The sequence below is a fragment of the Asterias amurensis genome, chromosome 17, assembly GCF_032118995.1.
Source record: "Asterias amurensis chromosome 17, ASM3211899v1".
Taxonomy (NCBI): Eukaryota; Metazoa; Echinodermata; class Asteroidea; order Forcipulatida; family Asteriidae; genus Asterias; species Asterias amurensis.
This window is the reverse complement of record NC_092664.1, coordinates 5,493,672-5,514,142: the sequence shown is the minus strand read 5'-3', so window position 1 is coordinate 5,514,142 and position 20,471 is coordinate 5,493,672. Positions and strand designations below refer to the sequence as shown.

Genomic DNA, 20,471 nt, shown 5'->3' with positions numbered 1-20,471 from the left:
ATGGGCTATGGCTATGACTACCGGGCTGGTTCCCTATGTCATCATGCACTGAAGTATAAAACATCCTTATAGCAACGCCCTTAAGTAACAGTTGTAGCCGTAGCTGTAGTCACTAACTCAGACATGGCAACTTCATCTGCAGCTACAGCTAGATCAGCTTGTCTGCCAGTGTTGAAGACTAGCATGTGTGATCTAGCCGTTGCTATAGCCGAAGTCGCTGTTTAAGACACAGCCTTTGTGAGTTGTGGAAGGGATTTTGATTGATTTAAAGCTTTTTTATGCTCAAATCTTGATCTGACTCATTTTAAAATTTGCGTCAAAATATGCACGACACGCATTGATAATGCACTGTCGGGGGAGTTTCAAAAATGGTGTCAACTGAAGAGATTAGTGATTTCTCGACAGGTGTCAAGATACATGCAGTCTGCTAAGTTCTGTGCATTTATTATTGTTACTCTCTTCTACTTTTGTTTACTTGTACCTATTTAAGTTTTTGTTTTGTTGTTGTGAGGAAACTTTATGATATTAGTTTAAACTATAAATGAGGACAAAAACCACCTAATTCTTTCAAATATGTGTATGTAGGCCTATATACAAATTATGATTGTTGCAAACTTTATGATGTTAGATAATTATTGTTGGGTTGGAATCCCACCCCAGTAATATGCCTGTGATTTTCTTTTATAGAACTCAGGAAGGTAGTAAGTAAACAGTACTTACACACATCGGTGTAAGGGTTAAACAAATGTACTGGAAAATGCCCTGCAATTTTGTTAATTTACTTGATGACCTTTTATGGTAAATTTTGTTTCAATCTTTAAACTGAAAAAATGTAATAATATATTAATTATGTTCAAAGATGTACCATCACCAATGGAATGTTACTCTGACATTTATTTTATTTATGTTTATGGTTGGTGTATTTTTTCTTACTTTTGTTTATTATAAATTAACCACTCAGCTTAAGATTTGTACTGCCATTAACTTTAAGAGTGATTACCAAACGTAAACCTTCACTTTAAAATGTCACTAAGGTTCAATTAGATAGCCAAGTAGACAATCAGTGTACGCGGATTATACATGTAAGAATAGAAATAGACACTGCATAATGTGTTGTGTTGACCTCCCCTTTAGTCAACAACTTTCTCCTACAACCACAGTCCATTATCATTCACTCCATGACTAAGACTTTATCTCACACCCCCCCCCCCCAAACACTCTCCATTAATATTTCAAACATTATTTTAGTCCATCGCCCATTATTGTCAATATTTCCCTTACCGCTGTCCTTGTGAGGTTTATGTACGGACTTGTGATAAATTTAATTGGAAGTAAATTAAATGCTCATGATGTGTGTGGGGTTTTTTTCATTGTGGAGAGAATGGCATTTCTTTGAGTGGTTGTGCTTTTAATTGATGAGTAAGGGGATATTAGTGAGAGAATTGCCTAACATGGTGGAGAGTGTAATATTTAATTGCTTAGCGTTGTCTCATGCGATTGGATAACATCAATGTCTTACTGGGGGATTGTTATTGTTTATAATCTGTGTATTTTCTAAAGAGGGGGCAAGGGTCAAATTCAGTTTTATGACCACAATAAGGGGGGAAAAAGGAAATGATGAAACTTAGACGTTTCTAACCTCAAGTAAAATGGTGTAAAATGCCACTGTATTTGATACCTTTCAAGTGCAATTTTTTGTAGTAAACTTCAAAAATTATTTTGATGTCACAATTCAAATAATCTGTCGGTTTTTGTATGGCAAATTTGTAGTTCATTCAAAAATGTTGATAACTATTCAATACAAACAGCATTGGATTTGACCATTTGACTGGCACAACAAATCCCCCCTTCACTGCTTATTCTGTGAACATTTGTTTTGCTTTGGTTTTTAGCTTTAAAAAATTACATAGTTTGTGTGACTAAATGAAGAACCATCAAAAATATCCTGTATCTTTAGAAATACAACACCAATTTCAGACGAACACAAACAGTTTCAGTGAGTTACATTTTTTGAAGCCAACTTAATTAAAAGAAAATTCATAAATCAAATGATCTGATGATTGCTTCTAAAAGAGTTTTTGAAGATAATAAAATAAATAAACAAAAACCTAGAAACAAACAGTTATTCACTTGATTTGTTCCCTTTGAGTTTTACAGTTGTCATTACATGATATTTGGTATTGCACAAGTGGGTTTTTTTTTAAGCGTGATGAAAGTGCAAAATAAAAGATTGCTCCTTTAAAGTCTAAAAGCATTTTCATGAAGTGTGAGAGTGCTCCTTTAATGTAAAGACTATTACTTAATTCTGTGATGCAGTGGATGAGCATGCATAAGGCCGAGTGCGTCACGCTTAAATGGTTATGTTTAATTAGCAATAGTGTAAGGACTTCTAGTGCTAAGGGTGGGGTGCAGCCAGAATGTTCATTAAGGATAATATGAGAGTGTCTAATCGTACGGTCAATGAGTAAGGCTCAACCGTCTTATTTTAGTTTTCTCTTCTTTTTTTTCGCAGTGGTGGAATTTTGATAGTATTTCAATATGTTGGATTGTATCTTAATTTTCTATTGCTACTTCCTTCTACTTCTATTTCTACCTTGAAAATGGGGCAAAGTTTCATGGTTCTGCTGACCGCCGAATTCTGCACTTACGACCACCATTCTGAGCTTGCACGGCAACCGCTGAATTTCTGCGCTAGCCAAGTAATGTGGAGTACGTATGCAAGCCAAAAATCCCTGCAAACCCAAGAAACAAGCTTGACGTAAGCGCAGAATTCCCTGCTTCCGTAAGCGCTGATTCAGTAAGCACAGCAATGAAGTGCGGCCCAGGCCTGTAGGGCCAAAGTTGACTTTACAAATTGTCTGCTAAATGATTCGTGATTTTAAATATCAAGTAATAAACCGCAAGGTAGACTGAGGGGTAATTTTTAAAATAATTTGGGGTCTCCCTATTATTATATCACTATCTTTGCGCGGGGTGCCATACAACCAGTAACTGCCATGTAGCAAGGGGTCACACCCAAGTTTATGTTACAACCTCGGAAGCAGCAGCCAGGGGATCACCTTGGGGATGCGATTCTTGATTTTTTTGGACATGACAATAATAAATAACCATCAGTGTGCTGTTTTGAACGAAGACGAACCAATTTGACGATTTAGTATGAAATAGTCATGAATCGTGACTATGCCTTGGTGAATGATTGTAGATAATAATTCAATTCTAAGTTACATTAAATCAGCCTCCTTGCATCCTTAACCTCGTTGCTAACGCCATATTCAAAACAAAGTCTGTCCGTCACGATTACATGGCAGATCCTCCACCACGCAGTAATAAAAGCCCCAGTAAAATAAAATTATCGGATAACCCTCTTGCGAAATATCTAAAGCGAATTTCATTAGATGTCTCGCTCGCTGAGAGCGACTGTCTCAATTGTTTGCCCAAAATGCTTTTAGTGACTCAATTTATGATAAAATGGAGATTACGAGGGATTTGAACACGGCGTGTTTCCGGTTCGCATGAGATGCGTTCCCTAAATTATGCCGGCCATTTTGGTTGCCGGGGGATACCGAGGCGATGTCCTTACACAGACGTTATGAATTGAGTGGTAATATATAGACTAGTCAATCATGACTCTAAGGTGGTCATGTAAACCAAAATCTAGTCGTGGTATGATAATTTTCACAATTATCAGAAAAAGTTCTGAGAAAAGGAAGATTATCAGATATTTGTAGAGTTGTTAATGCAGGATTAAATTTATGTCACTTTGAATGAGTTTTAGACAAAGAGCAATTTAACCATGGTGTCAGCCACATAATGCGATCACTGGATTGAGTAAAAATTTGAAGGTGCTTAATTTTAGTCTGAAAGCTTACTAATTATGAAGTTTACTGACCATTTTTCTTGTCATTCTTTTGATTTGTATATCTATTAGAATTTTTTTATTTTACTGTATGGCACGCTTGATAATTTATAGCTTTGAAAAAGTGCTATACAAAGAAGCATTAGGCCCCCTATTAACATTATTTTAAAATATTAAACTACCAGGGAAACTGATTGGTTAAACTTTAAATCATTCAGGGTTTCAAACACAGAAACTTTTATGAGAGCGAGTATGAATGTCACATATTGCTACCTCCAAAATGTTTTGGATTTGTTTTCTTTCTTTTTTCCAGAACATGATTTTTTCTGGCAGCGATTCCATAATCCCAAATTTAAAAAATGGCCTAATCAAAATAATAATTTTTTTAGGGAGAGGGAGTCTCAAAAATCTCAGACCTAAATGTAGCTGATCTGTAAACTTGGCATCTCTGCATTACAGCATTGGACACAACGACACAATGTGCTAGTAAATGAACGCCCCTAATGTGTCTACCTACTGGATAATGATATGACCTTTTATAAATGCCAGAGTAATAAGCTGAAGATCACGTTTCTTAGAATGTTACGTACAAAGTCATTAAGGAGCAGACCAATCAAGGTGAACCGTTGACAAGATATAAAGAGCATAGGATCAATTCCGTTTTATTTCAATGCTAGAGTCACACCTTGGTCTGTTTCCAACAGAAAACAGTTGGCTTAACAGAACCAGAGTCCAATTTCAGCGAGCTGCTTTGCAGAAAATAGTGTGAAACCAATGTCTGCTAAGCAACATTAAGTAAGATATCAGTCACAGATGCTATATATATGTGAAATGGTATTTTAATGAAATGATAACCTTTCTATGCTAAGCCAAATTTTACTGCCAAATTTTATGCTTAGCTAGTTTCTGTGCTTTAGGAGCTCTGTGAAATTAAGCAATGGAATGAGAATCTTCAGCGAGGCAAAATTTCTGAAACCATGCTCTGAATTTTAAGAGGAATTTTGAGATGATGGTGTTGCCAACTTGTAGAAAGAACTAGAGAAGTAGGTCAAAGAGTAGTGTGTCTTTATATAGAGAGAAAACAGTCAAGTGCAACTGGCTCAAACTCTGGTGTCTCTGATCAGCAGAGTGTGGGTTCGAGTCCTGGTCAGGACACTTAAAAAGACACTTGACCATTATTGCTTCGTCCTTTGAACAGAATGAAAGTCCAAGGTCCCATGTGTTGTGTAATGCAAGTACGTAAAAGAACCATTTGTATTTACATGTATCATTAACGGAAGAAGGTTCACCCTCATAATAAAATATTCAGAACTTTGTGAATAGTATTTTTTCAAGGGTACAGCATAAAGACAAGTTATATTTGTGGTAAAGTATGAATCTTTAACACAGCAAATTTCTAACATCTTAGATAACAAGACAGCGATGAGTAAGCTATATCTTTACAATCTTTACCAAGCTGAAAGTCACACTCACTAATTTGTTTTGTTAGGAAGGTAAATGCCTTCAGCAAACCATGTACAGTTTTGTTCAAGAGTTTCCGGGAAACAATCAGATAATTTTGTGAAGATTTTCTTTTCTTTGGTTACTTAAAATACCAATGACTCAATGACCAGGCATAGTGATGCTTAGTCATAGGTATTTGATAGTCCTATCAAAGACTTTAAAGCGTTGCTAAGCACAGAACAACTTTGTGTCGCTGAAACCGGTTACCGATTAAAATAACCATACAAAGTGGATTGATTGCAGCTGGCTCCCTGCTACTTTATGCTCAGCAATCAAGAACTTACACTTAAGATTCTAAGAGATTGCTATAGATTTTTAAACAAAGTCGGAGAGATGGCGCAGTGCAGGTAAAGATCTACCATCACAGTTTTCAAAGGACCATTGTATTTCTCTCGAAGACCAAAATAATCAGATTTTTTTTCTCCAAAGGAATTTTGATGATGATGGTAAAAAGTTATAAAACCCTAAGAAGTTTCAAACCAGCTAAACATAAAATACATTTGCATACATTCAACACAACAAGAACGCCATTCTATAAACAGCGCCACCAAGTGTCAACACAAGCGTTTATTTCCCGCACAAACCCTGATTTCTAAATTGAGTTGATCTGTCTTATGTTTCCAACCTCAAAGCTCCAATTTGGAAAAGCAAACAATACAACTGTGCAAATCATTTTGAAAGGTAGTTTCATCCTCTGCAAAATACACCAAACTTGTAACAGATGAGAATAATAATAACAAAATTTTTCCAAGGACTTCTAAATACTGAGCAGTGAGAAGATGATTCTGTGACTTTCCCTGCCCTGTTCTTGGAACTACAACATGTACTGCCTCAATTTTTGACTGCAAACTTCTTAGGGTTTTATTACTTTTTTACCATCAATTTGGTGACAAAATCTGATGATTCATTTGTACATCTTAAAATTTTCACTAGACTAGATTTATTATTTTTTGTTTTACCCTGACATCGATGTGTGTACGCACTGCATACTCAGTACTTTCCCTTGTCCTGTTAAAACAAAAAACAGGCATATTTACTCGGTTGGGATTCAAACCTACCTTTGCAATTAAGAGCAGTGTCTTACCAATTAGACCACCGAGATTGCCCAGTAGCTTTAGAGGAAATTCGAATCCTATGTTTTAGCATCGGGTACCACAACGATATAATAGATCCTAAATTTGCATCAGGGATAAACAATAATAATTTGGGTTTACCCCTACATCGAAGTGTGTAAGAACTGTATACCTTGGACTAGATTTGGAAAATATTAAATACTTTATGTATCCCCAGTGGGCCAAATATGGTTACTAAATTAAATTCTCTGAACATGACTCATTAGCGAGCACTCTATTCACCAAGTGTGGTTTGTATACATAAGACTGACAGAGGGAGGTTGGGTGAATTTAAAGAAGTGACAGTCTTAACACAAGTCTTTTTTGTTACCATGTACATCTTTTCGACCTTAATATAATTTGTAATTGTATGGATGTTTTAAGAAACTGTTTGTGTGTAATTTCTTGTCGTTGCTTTTAACGTGCTTCCGCGCAAAGTATTTCTTTAGAAATCTTCCCTGAAGTAAATTTACTAATGGATTGCAAATTCGGTATTAGGACATTTATTTCATCGCTGATTTGTGTGTGTTTTGTCTGAGTGATTCATTTAAATATGAAGAAAAGATTTGTCGCCCAGATATTTTTTAGTGTTACACAAGAAGTCTTTGAATGGAAAGAGTTCAGGAAGAGGGTCTTTATAAATATCAAGAATTCTGAATTAACGCAACGTACAAAAGACTTCCCCCCTAGAATAAAGATGGTTAAAAAAACAGAACTTAAGAAACTCTTGTAAACTGTGTACATGGTCATTTTAAAATTGCCCCACAAGGATCACAGCGCATGTAAAGAACTTGACAACATTAACAATGTGTTTATTTCCTGCAAGTCTTTAGAAGATTTCGTTATAAAACATTCGCTGTATTATTCCTGTCAACTGCAACTTTAAGCATTGGTTTCAACATCTTAAAAGAAATTGTGATTGGTTCTGGTATGAACTTTATAATCAGTGAACTATCAGATGGAAATATTTTGTTGGAGGATTGGTAATGGTCCATGAACTTTATAATCAGTGAACTCTCAGAAATGTCAGTTGGAAAACTTCATTGGAAGATTGGAACTGGTAGGAACTTTAGAATCAGTGAGCTTTCAAATGGAAATAATCAAGTGTTCTTGATAATCATTACCATTTCAAAATAATAATATTTCAACAATAATATAACTGATTTTCTTTCTTTTTGATGTATATAATGTATGAATAGGTTTTGAGGCATTTTGAGGTATCAATGTGTATAGTTTGCGGTAACGCCATGTGCAGGATATCTTATACTTTGCTGTGCAAATTTGTTCTTAGAACTTGTCTTGCTAATTATTCTACTTACTTAGTAGATAATTCCTAATATTTAGTTCCTTAACATGAATAACAAAAGTATGTATTTGAAGTACATGTAAAGTACAGGGTGAAATGGTCTATGTCTAGATTAAAACATTAAAATAATCATGTTTTTAATTTATAGAAGAAAGTATTACGTTTTCAAAGATGACTTATGGTAAAACATGCTACAAGCTTGTCAAGATGCAAAAATACATGCAAATGTAATGACTGCGGGAGAATACATAGGGACAAATGGGGTCATCATTCTTGATATTTATGAAGACTGTAAAAAGCCATTCAAATAAAAGAAACCAGGTTGTGAGAAGCTGATCACAATCCAACTGTTTTAAAATGCATTGGCTAATTTATTTGTTCACACTCCATTTTGAAATTTTAATAATTTATTATCAATCACGTGTCCAAGTTTAAAAGGGTGTGAATTACAGAGTGACCATTTTCGTTAAAATGAATGCTTCATACAGAAAAATATCAGTACTTCAAGATGACCCGGTTAGACCAGTACATATTCAATGCAAAGGTGAACGATTGGAGTTATTGGACCAACATTCCAACCAATCCAGTAGGACGACTCCATCCCCATTTCATTTCAACAAGACGGAAGAACATTTTGATTTGACTTGAAGTATGTACCAGCCTCAAGTCTGGTTCATACTTCCTGCAAATGTGAATGCGACACAAATTTTAAGGTCACAAAGTCGCAACGATTGATTCAGTCACTGCCCAAAAGAGCTGTGATGTAACAATTTGCTTCGCACTCGCAGGAAGTATTAATCGGCGTTTTTGGTTTGGAAACATGGAAGATGGGGGAAGATGAGAGATGGGTAAGACAATGCGTGCATCATGAGACATCATTGGGTTTAGTAATCATTGTCTCCATGCTTAACACTAAGGTCTTAAAGATTAGCAAAAAAAATGTGTCTTTTTAGGTTGAAAACAGAAAATTTTTCTTGAACCAGCGACCTCCGGATTTATGTGCCAGCGCTAAACCAACTAACCTACATTGTCTATAGTAATATAATAACAGTAAATTCTTATATAGTGGCACATCTGTCACTCTGTGACGCTCAGGCGGCTTTAACATACAGTATTTTTCTGCATTTTATGATTGAGGGACTACTTTTGAATTATGAGGTCTACTCCTTTTATATAGCACCATGGTTAACAAGGTGCTGTGGCGCAATGTGCTGCCAATCAAACCAGGAACACCGGGCAGAACCCCTTCTCTTTTCGATAAGTGTACTGGGTTCTTTTACATGCATTATGCAACACTAAGGACCAATGGCTTTACGCTCCATCCGAAGGACGAAGCAATGGTAAAGTATCTTTCTTAAGGACTGGGACTTGAACCCACACTCGGCCACGAAACTTCCACTTTCTATGTTGGCAGTCAGTCGCCCTATTTTTATTTTTTTTAACTGGATTGTATAGCTTGTTACTGTTTGTATTAATTTTATCTTTGATGGTTTTTTATATATAATGTGAGGGGCCCAAATGATCAGCTGTGTTAAGATGGGTCACCCTCGTTAAATATAATTTTAAATAAATAAATAATTAAGTAGCCAAGGATCACATGCAATAAAATGCATGTAACAAAGGGTTGCTTATGGTTCGTCCACCCTAACCCCACCCCAAACGTAATTACCAACTACAATGTACTAGAAAATAATGTTTGTAATGAGCTGAGCAAATATTACGAACTCTGACAAAACGCAAACAAATAAAGAAATAATAAAATAACTGGACAAAAAAGTATTTGAAGTATTTGAAATATTTGAAAAGTGAATTGAACTAAACAAAAAAGGAAAAAACAAAACTATTATTAAATCAAAAAGAGCCCCCAGTACAAATACTTGCAAGCAGCATTGTGTTTCAAATCATCTAGGGTAAGCTTGTGCCTATACGCAGCCTCCTAATGATAAGGTTAACACTAATGAAACCTCCTTTTTATTTTACTTTCCAATAACCCCCTTCCCTGCAATAACAGAGTTACCCAACCTAGTCTGTGTAGATATGTGAACCCTGTACCTCATTACCCTCAATTCATTACTCAAACTGTTCACTTTAAGTACCTACCTCATTGTAACCTTAGCATTTCTTAGTCTGTACCTAATTATACTCTCACTAAACACGAAGTAACTCATTTTACCCTCAATACATTACAACATACTCAAAGCGTTTACCTTGAGCACTTCAAATATTCCTAGATATTTTTTATGGTAAAGGCATCTTACTGGCTATTTTTATTTTAACTTGCTAAACTATACACCTGTATGAAATAGTCTTGTCTCCTTTAAAATGAGAACGAACCATTAACTTTTTCGGTAGTTAACAGAAACAAATATACACGGTAAAACAAGTGTACCTCGCCTCATTTCACACTTATCAATTTGATTTTTCATGAAAAGCATTTTCTGCTTTATCTCATTTCATCAATTTTTTAAATATTTTTTTATGCATGTTTACTTGATAGTTTGGGGTGAATTGTGGTGCAATGTGGGGCCATCTGAGTTCAAATGAGGTGCAGTGTGGTGCAGTGAGGCACAGTGAGGTACAGTGGGGTACGGTAACGGTAAACGTAATCATTGGTATTGTATTACTTTTCAAATCATGCAGTTCAGAGGTTCGAATAGGAGGGTATATAATAAGATGGTCTGAGGATATGAAATGACACAAAACAGAAAAAATATACAACTGGAAAATACTCATGAGTATCTCTGATGCAACAAAGGAATAGCAAAAGCAATGATGGAAAATGACATGAGGTGCAACATAATAATTGTTTCTACACGAACACATGATGCAACGACTCTAGCTCCATTGCACAATCTCTTAAAATCTCGCTGAAATGCATCTCTCAATTGGTACTCTGCTTACTAGCCAACAACATCACTTAGTACACAAGCAATTTTGCACATCAGTTCATTTTGGTGGATAATAAAAGATGGTGAGCAGCGAAAAAAATCTTTCATTTCTGGCTGTTAAGTGTTGGCTGACAAAGGTGAAGTTTAAATAAGTGAAAACCCTCGTTGGAATAAACTGATTCTGGTTTGATAGACCAGTTTCAGACAGGCGCGCCACAGTTGCGCCAAACTAAGCAGAACTTAGGTCGACCCAAATAAAATTTTGTTAAAGACAGGTTTTAAGATCAACGTCTTACACCAAGGCACTCCAAAGTCGCTCTGAACGACTGCAACAGTCAATCTTTCGACTTCTTCTGTGTCCAGTCGTTCCTAACTGTATCAGAGGTCAAACTTTTCATGTACTTTAAATCAGAATTTGGTTCGGCGCGACCTTGTCAAAATGCAAGCTTTCCAACAACCAAATTAGTTGAGAGTATGCGCTACGAAATTGACGAGAGATTTAGTGAAATGGAGTTGCGAGTGATTTTGTGCCAGGAAATCTACAGCAGTGTGTGTGTGTATTTCACTACAACCAAAGACTGTGTGACTTAAAAATAGAGTTTGAGTCCACTAAAAAAGGTTCACTTTAAAATGGTGGATCTAAGCTCTAACCTTGGGAACAAGGTTGTGCTCCTCATTTAGTGTTGTACTGCTACCAGTATCCACCCCAGAGTCTTTAATTTGAGGCTCCGACCATTCTGTGTCTTCCTCCATGGAACGGCCCTCCCCCCGGCCAAACCGAACTATTTTCTTTTTGGCCGAACTCGCGATCTCCGATTCGGAATGGTGGTCGCCATGGTCCACATGGGCGCCACGGCTACCATGCATGGTCTTATCCTTGCTGCTGTTAGCACCACTGGTCCCTATCTCAAGTTCACCAGAACCTGAGGGGGTAGTGGCAATGATTGGAAGAGCAGGGGAAATGAGAAACAAAAAGTGTACAGAGAGTTGCAAGTATAACAACATCGCTGAGGAGTGAAAAACCTTGTGGCAAATTTGCTAAAGTCTCTAAATTTATGATTCCACAAGTTAAAATGACAATCTTCTGTGTTACCAAATCAAAGATAACTGAAGTAACAATTTGTTTTGTTTTGGGGTTTTTTTGAACTATAAATTCGTGTTTTGTAGGGGTTTTTTTGAGACTCTTCATGCTAACACGCATGAAATATAACAAACCTACATGTAGCAATTATTTCCCACAAAGTCTTTCACAATGACAACAAAATCGTACAGTTAAATAATGACACTTGATGACATCACTACGACATCATCATGTCATATGGTCTCACCAGGGTAAGTGACGGCCCGTCCTGGTCATGTGACCACCTGTCCTCCCACGCTTCAGGTTCTCCTGTACATAATGAATCTTTAGTGAAAAGGTACTTGGTTTGGGTTTCAACTTAAAGAATGATAAAATGCTTCCTTCTTGAGGTTGGGGTTTGGGTTCGGTAGTTGGATTGATTGGGAATGAGATTAAGGGTGAAGTTTGGGGTGGGGCGGGGAGGGATGGGTTGGGTTTGGGTTTATGGTTAGGGGGTGGTGTGATGAGATTTGGGTTATTGGTTGTATTGGAATTGGGATTGGGGTGGGGTTGAAATTGGGGTTGGGTTAGAAGTGGGGTTGGGGTTGGGGCGTAAGGTGTGGGGTTGGGGTGTTAGGGGTGGGGTTGGGTTTGGGGCATTCGGGTTGGGTTTGGGGTGCTAGTGGTCGGCTTGGAGCTGGAGTTGGGGTTAAGGTGAAGTCAAGGTTGAGATGGGGTTGGGGGTTAGCGGTGGGGTTGGTGTTGGGGTTAGGTGCTGGATGGGGTTGGGGTAAGCGGTGTGATGAGGTAAGTGTTAGGGATGAAATTGGGTTGGTTTGGGGGCGAGTTGAGTTGGGGCTAGGGGTAAGGGGTGGCGCTGCAATTACAAGCATTTAGTTAAGGTTAAGGTTAATGACTAGAATTGAGATTAGAGTTCTGATCTGGGTTAGACTAGCTTTAGTCAGCAATGCTAAAGAAACAGCCTCATCAATTTTGATTCTTTTTTTTCTTCTTCTATGTGCCTCATTTGCAGAATCAGCTCCACATCTAGCTTTGCTAAAACTCTCAGATGACTGGTAAGACATAAGACACACTGAATTGTCATCGAAATAGAGATGAGGAATGACTGTCAATTTTGTTAAAGCAAACTTAAAGATAAGCAAATTCTTTTCTACAATGGCTTGTCATTATCAGTTGAGATCAGTAGAACTACACTAAACAGGCACTTCTAAACCAAAGATTGTTTTGTTGTCAGCAAACTCTCGTAGGGTTTTGTTGTTAAGCTTGTATCTTGCAAACAGAATGACAGTTGGCACAAAATTATAATTTTCTCTCAAAGCTAAACTGCCTTGCCATTGAAGGGACAAACTTTCGGCACTGGTTGTGTCTGAGGCTGCTATGGGCTCCAAATGACCCTGATCCTAAAAAGTTAAAATTTGAAGAGTTTATAAGTGAAACAAAGAAAAACCACAAACCTCTTTCACTGACACTTTCACTCTCGATTTCTCCTTCCTCGCAGCTGGTGTACTCTGGTGTCGACCGAATCTCCTCCTCCGAACTACTCAGTGAGAACTGCCTCCTCTTGCGTGATATCTTGGTCTTATGAGGCTTAGGGGGTGGTGGTCGAACACACTCACTTTGATCTGAACTCAAGGAATCATTCCTAATCATTGAGTCCGCTTTGTTGTTCCTCGTCTCCTGTTTGTTTGCCTTCATCGCTGCAGAGCTGGGGTCTAAATGTTGCTTGGGGCCTAATTCCGGAATCCGACTCGCAGCACCATAGGACTCGGCCAGGAGAAGACGTTCACGTTGTGCGTCAACATCCTCCACGGTGATACTGTGCCGTGGAGAGCTGCTTGGTCGTTTCTGAGACACAACTTCCGGGGGATATTGCGGAGCACCACGCCGGTATTCTTCACTGTATCTCTCATCGTTCCTAGGAGATGTCCGTTTGGGATCCCCTGGGCTCCGTTCTCGGTCTCGCCGAGCGCGCGATATCCTACGCTCACTCGGATGACGTTCGAATTCACGGGGTTCAATTTGAGCACCGACACCTTCTCGACGTTCTGGTACATCCCTGCGATCCATGTCCCGATGGTCGGTTAATTCCCTCCTGTCGATTTCTCTTTGATCAACGTCCCTTCTTTCCCGATCAGAGCCAGCATGCTCCGGATACCGTTCATGTGGATAGTGAGGAGACGGCGGCTCATCTCCGTACATCCTCCGCTGACGATCTAAAGTTCTCCCGCTTACTTGTCGCGTCAGTGGCTCTTTCGAGTAATGGCGCCCTCGCTCGTTATCTGCTGAATAATACCTATCATCTGGATATGCACGACGATCTTGGTTTTCATATCCATGACCATAACGCTCCCGTTCATGTTCAACATATCGCCCATGATCCCTAAAATGATCTTGGTTTTGAAATCGACGAGGCTCTTGCTCGGTAAAGTGTTCACGGTCAGGACCGTACTGCTTCTCGCGCCCACTATACTTGGCTGGATCCCGTCCATGGCGCTCTGTCATCGTGGTACGCTCACTGCTCGTAGAACGGTCCCGGTCGGGAGTCCGATCACGCATTGAGTATCTAGACTCTCTCCTCCGATCTTGAAAATGCCCATCATTTGATGGATCATAATTTGGATCGTTTCTAGCATTATGCGTTCTTTCAACATCGTGACCTGGTCTTTTACCACCTTCTCTACTATGAGGTCTATGTCCAGGTTTCGAGTTAGTTGTAGGGCCTTCTTCCTCATTCTTAGATAACTGTCTTGTAAGTTGACTGTGTGGTGTTGTCGAACGTGACCGTGGCGGCTGCACACCTCCCAAATTCTCCTTGTTGTTATTGTTATTAGGTTTAGCACTGTGTATAGTTTGTTCCGACTGGGGTTTGATAAGTTGTTGACTACCATCTTTAGAGGATTGTGGTGTGGAGGGTTTGCTGTTGCCGTCTGCGGACATTGCTGCAGCATCGATGTTTAATGATTGAGGTTTTCCCTGGCGACCATGATACCACTGGCCTGTCTTTGTCAGGAATTCCTGCTTCTTGCGACATAGTTTACAGACCCATAGAACCTGCAAAATAACAAGAATTGTGTTTTAAAAAAACTCAAGTTGTCTTTAATCATAATAAAAAAATACTTTTGGGTTGAACAAAGAAAAGTTGGAGTGGGACTTTGACCACCCAGGGACCTCCGGATTAATTATCTGGCACCAACTGATGTATCTAGACCTGGTGATCTCAGAAGCCATTCAACCTGTAACGGGAAAGTGACAGCACATGGATCACCTCACAGGTGTGAATTGGTAAAGATAAAAAGGATGTGTAACCCTGGCCCTTTCTTTAATAGAGCTTTCCTATAGTAACAATAAATAGTGCAACTTATCTACCATCAAGTTTGCACTTTTTTTCTGTTTGTTTATTTTTATTTATTTATATATAAGGTAAAAGATGGGAAACTGGCGCTCTTGATCTGTTGTTAGAATGGGAAATACACATGAGAGCCATTTCAGTGAGCAAGAGTTTTTAATATATCATTGATGGCAATGGCCATTGTCTGTACTGATTTATTTGTTGCATCAAAAAAGTTGCTTGCTGGTATGGCGTCAAGCGCACATTCCACATTTCAGCCGAGTTCCCCATCTTGCGCTGAGGGCAATCTATAATCTTTGGCAAGTACCCTTAAAATTTCTTTCTGTATCTATTTTAAGTAAATATTTGGGAAGTTCTTTTAATGACAACAAATTTTGCCCACAATGTCTGGTGAGGCATTCAGTTCCAGTATTGTAATGTATGTTTAATATTCCTTCACAATTGTTGCATTTTGTTTTGGATTATTTTTTATATAAGGCTGTTTAAATTTATTGTTTTTACATAAAGTCTTGCAGCTTATGTTTGTATTTTATGCTCAATCTTTTAAGGGCATGTTGAATATTTTATATGATGAGTGGCGTTCTGAACACACCTTGATATTAACATGTATTATAAGGTAATAACTTTTAACGTAATAATGTCCTCTTTCAAATAATTTGCCTCACAATCTCTGGGCATGCATTTATGCCGTTACAGAAATCTAAACATAATGAAAATTCAACAAAAAGGTTGAAATGGGGTTAATTTCATAGAGCTGGTTTAAAGTTGCATGACCTGATTTTCACCCCAAAAATGTTTGATTTGTTTCTCCTACATATTAAGGAATTTTGATGAACTATGCAGTTACAAAATGAAAAACTTTAGCGTAACCACAGACAACCCACTTAATAAATGTAAAATTGTTTGTACATGTACATGGCTGGTGGACATGAGTCCTGAGATAATGTTTGGTGTCTGAGAAAAGGAATTAATTTAGTTTGTTTTTAATAACCAACCAGAGATCAAGAGTAGATTTTATTTCATGCCGTACCTTAAAGCCATTGGACCCTTTCGGTACAGAAAAAAAAAAAAAGTTCACAGATTTACAAATAACTTACAGAGTTTACAGAAGGTAATGGTGAAAGACTTCTCTTGAAATATTAGTCCATGAAATGCTTTACTTTTGAGAAGTGTGGGACTTGGACAATACTGTTTACCGAAAGTGTATAATGGCTTTAAGTGAAAGCGTTCTAAAATTTACTTTAAAAAAATGTTTATATTTAGACACAAATCGGCCAAAGAACCAGACCTACAAGAGCTACTTGAAAGCACGAAAATTTGTTGCTCAGCTAAAATAGATTACCAGCCACAATGCGCACATTGTATATGGCTGGTACCTTTCTAAAATCTGCTTTACAAAACGCCACTGTGCTTAGCAGATAATACATCTCTAACTAAGATTCAGGGTAAACATTTTCAAGACTTCAGAATCTCTCAAATACAACTCATCAAATATTTTCATTTTCAAACGGACTATCCTTTTAAAAAAATCGCCTATTGATTAGAAATTCAATGCATGAATATGATTATGACTGCACCCTCAGTGGTACTGCATATTGTGTAAGCAAAGTCGGCAGTATTTGTAGATGCATACCCTCAGGGTCCAACCGCCGAATGAAGAGCCTTATTACTCTGGACTCCTCTAAGCACCTGACTCTTCAGCACATACTTGATTCACAAGCATTCCTCTTAACACACCCCCTCCCTATGTTCTAAACTTCATTCTTCAAAGAGTGATGTACTGCTAGTATGCTTTGGAGCAAAAGTTAAAGTCATTACCAGGGGAATGAGCTTGGTTAAAGTAACCCCTAAATTGTGCACTTGTCTTCTAGAATACCACTCTATGGACTGAAGAACCTTCAACTCTTGGATTAACAAGCTCTACCAACCGAGCTATCTAATATTGGCGGTCTCCCTATTTTGCCAATTGTTCGGGTGCCAGTCAGAAGCCCTACGACAACCTGTAACTGCTTTATTTAGAACTAGTTTGTCAACTTCCAATACCTTAGCGAGCTAATATCGACCGTCCAACTCCAAACCATTTTATATTTGTATACGACTTTCCATACAAGCACGTCACGTGATTTAAATTCAGGCCTTACGCTTACCCTATCTACTTAAAGCCTTATGCACTTCTTTGCCTTGAAGCAGGGCGTAAAGCTTTATGCCCTTCTTCACCTTGAAGTAGGGCACAAAAGCCTTGTGCCCATCTTCGCCTTAAAGAAGGGCGTAAACCTATGAGCCCTTTTTTGCCTTGTAGAGGGACGTAAACCTTTAATGCCCTTCTTTACCTAGAAAAAGGGAACATGTTTACCTAAAGAAGGGCATAAAATCATTAACTTAATTAGCTTCAAAATACGAAGCCTGGTTTTCAAATGTCTCACACTTTCTCATTCAACTGTACCAGCCAACCAAAAGCCTCTGATCGTCTACAGATACTAAATTACTCGTCGTGCCCAAAACACTGTCACTGGTGACAAAAGCTTCCACCCAGGAACAATTTACCCTACGGTATCTAACTCACTAGCAGTTTTCAAGAAATCTCTCAAACCCCATTGTTCAGAGGCACTGGACACTTTTGGTAATTACTCAAAATATTTGTGAGCACAAAATCTTACTTGGTAACGAGCAATGGAGAGCTGTTGGTAGTATGAAACAATGTGAGAAACGGCTCCCTCTGAAGCAACATAGTTTTTGAGAAAGAAGTAATTTCTCACTTAAAGATTTGAATTGAACTCGATACCGCAGCTGAGTTCTCGAACTCAAGGCATCTGAAAGCACACAACTTGTGCAACAAGGTTGTTTTTTCTTCGAAGACAAATGAGTCCAAATTTTCATAGGTTTGTTATTCTATGCATACTGTATCTGATACACCAAGTGAGAAGAATGTTCTAAATACCAAAGGTGTCCACTGATTTAATGAATCACTCATGTGTTTGCTTATTTTTGAGGGCGCCCTTAGCGAGGCAGCACCATGGCAACTTGTGCTCAGTGAACTTTTACAGTTTTAGATGTTTTTTCTCCTTATTTTCTATTGTAAAGCTTTTTAATATAATGTTTTTAACAATTGTGAATTATGTCGCAATTCAGCAGTATGCTGCGATGACATTTTAAAATAAATAAATAATTTAGAGCGCCATGCAATATTGTTATTATCCATATTGTCATCTGAAATGAATTCCACCATGTTCTTAATTATCAAATTCATTACATACATTTATTCATTGAATACACAAGATTTGCCGCAGCAACAACCTGTCAAATACTAAAGTGGGCTGATACTATTTCTTGGAAAAGCCTTGATAAAACGTCTGCATGTAACACTCATAACGCCCAGTCTTTGCTATTCATCCATCACTTCCAAATGCGGGGGATAAACCCAGCAGAACTGATTTGCTTGAAAAGTCGACACAGTTCGACGACGGACGGAGAGGGATGGGCTCACAAATGAAGCGTAGGGGGAAAAAAACTAGGCTTTGGCTGAGTGTGTATCATATCATTAACATATCAATTATTATTTGTATGAATTATTTATTGAAAGGAATTCCTGCCTGTTGTTGTCATAGAGTTAGATTTATATAAAAAAATATAAACTTCAAGTAGAAATTGATTGAAATAGTTTCTAGTAATTTAAGATGATATTTGACATACTGTATGGACACAATTTAACGGTCATTTTTAAACCCATTAATAGCCCCTATGCACGTTCAATATATTAATTTTATCTCAGTATTACTTTTTCTCATTGTTGTATTGTTGTTTTATCTTATTGTTTGTAGCTGTGTCGGTCTAATTGTACAACAATGTAATCATGCAGTGTTTTTGTGTGGGGTTCTTTTGCTTTTTTTTTTAGCTTTATGTTAATACGTAAAATCTGTACAGCTTTTTGAGATTTTTGTAAGCAAGACGCGACCATTAAAAATAAATTACTAATAATATATTTATTATTATATAAGCGCATGATCAGCACGCCAGAGGTTCTAGGGGAATTTTGTTGCCAAGCATCCCTGTCACTCATCATGTTACGCAGATTTACAAGCAATGCGGAACACAACTATAAAACAAGGCTCAGCCACGTATTTAAACTACAGCATGGCGTAAATTTTGGCAGGTTTTGTTTTAAGAGAACATTTATCCCAAATCATCTTGTGCTTAAATCATTTATCTTCCAGTACGCCCTAATCCTCAAATCAGATGTTCGAATTGAAGTGTGATAATAAGCCATAACCTTCACCCATTTTTTATATTGCAATCTGCGTCTTGCGAGTGTCAATGTATGGTCAGTGCAAAAATTACTTTCAAAACTTTGTGGGCGTGCATGCTGTTCGTCATGCTTGTCATGAAATAACGCCCTGAAATTTATAATATCATGAAGAGATGGCGCATCATTGGTTTTTGGGAGAGTACATTCATTCCAATCATATGAAACATATCATACACATCATAAAGGGATAGTAAATTGTAAATCGTTGGTTACTGGAAGAGTACATTCATTCCAATCCTCCAGTTTTCAAGATATTCATTTTATAATTTTCTTTTTAACTGTCCTCAGTTTCCCCAGATACATAGCGGTATATTGTTGCAATGGCATTTATGCATATTACCGATTCAAGTGCTTCACAACATCCGTTGAACTAAATCTGCAATATTTGGTTTTAAAAATCCACAATGATGGTCACTTTTCAATCATAGAATTCATGATTTTCCATTCCTTTCGTGACCAATTTTCTAATTATCAAAGACCATGAATCCTACTGGGTATAGAAGATGTGATTTCAAATATCAATTTTCAGTTAAATTATATCAGTAATTGGCCGACTCTTTGAGAAAATCAGGTTAGAGAGTAGGTAGAGCCATGGAGCTTTGGTCGCGCGATACCCCTGTGGGTGTGACTAATATATCGATGACTCTGTGTCTAATACATAGACTGACCATTAAGGCTATCTAAACAAGGTGAAGAGGGATTACTGATGCTGAGTGGATATCTCAGACTTATCAATTATTGGTATGAGAAATCGATAGATGATTTAGATTTGTAGTTGAATGTAAAACATACATGTATGGAGTGCACAGTGCCTTGTTTTTCTGTTTATTATTCCTTTCGTCGCGCCTTGAGCGCCTACTTGTTAGGTGGATATGTTGCGCTTTACCGCTTTACAAGTATTATAGTATTATTATTATTATTATTATTATTATTATTATTATTATTATTATTATTATTATTATTATTATTATTATTATTATTATTATTATTATTATTATTATTATTATTATTATTATTATTATTATTATTATTATTATTATTATTATTATTATTATTATTATTATTATTATTAT

At 37.4% G+C, this 20,471-nt stretch overlaps 1 protein-coding gene across 2 annotated transcripts in view; it reads right to left on the bottom strand.

Annotated features, from left to right (window-relative positions):
• LOC139949707 (regulating synaptic membrane exocytosis protein 2-like) overlaps nt 1-20,471 on the bottom strand; it is a 98,767-nt gene that overhangs the window by 40,441 nt on the left and 37,855 nt on the right. For both annotated transcript variants that reach the window (XM_071948198.1, XM_071948199.1), the window contains 2 exons: nt 13,201-14,797; nt 11,317-11,588 (listed from right to left, as the gene is read on the bottom strand). In XM_071948198.1, coding sequence (XP_071804299.1) covers nt 11,317-11,588; nt 13,201-14,797 — 1,869 coding nt within the window. The remainder of the gene's footprint in view (nt 1-11,316; nt 11,589-13,200; nt 14,798-20,471) is intronic.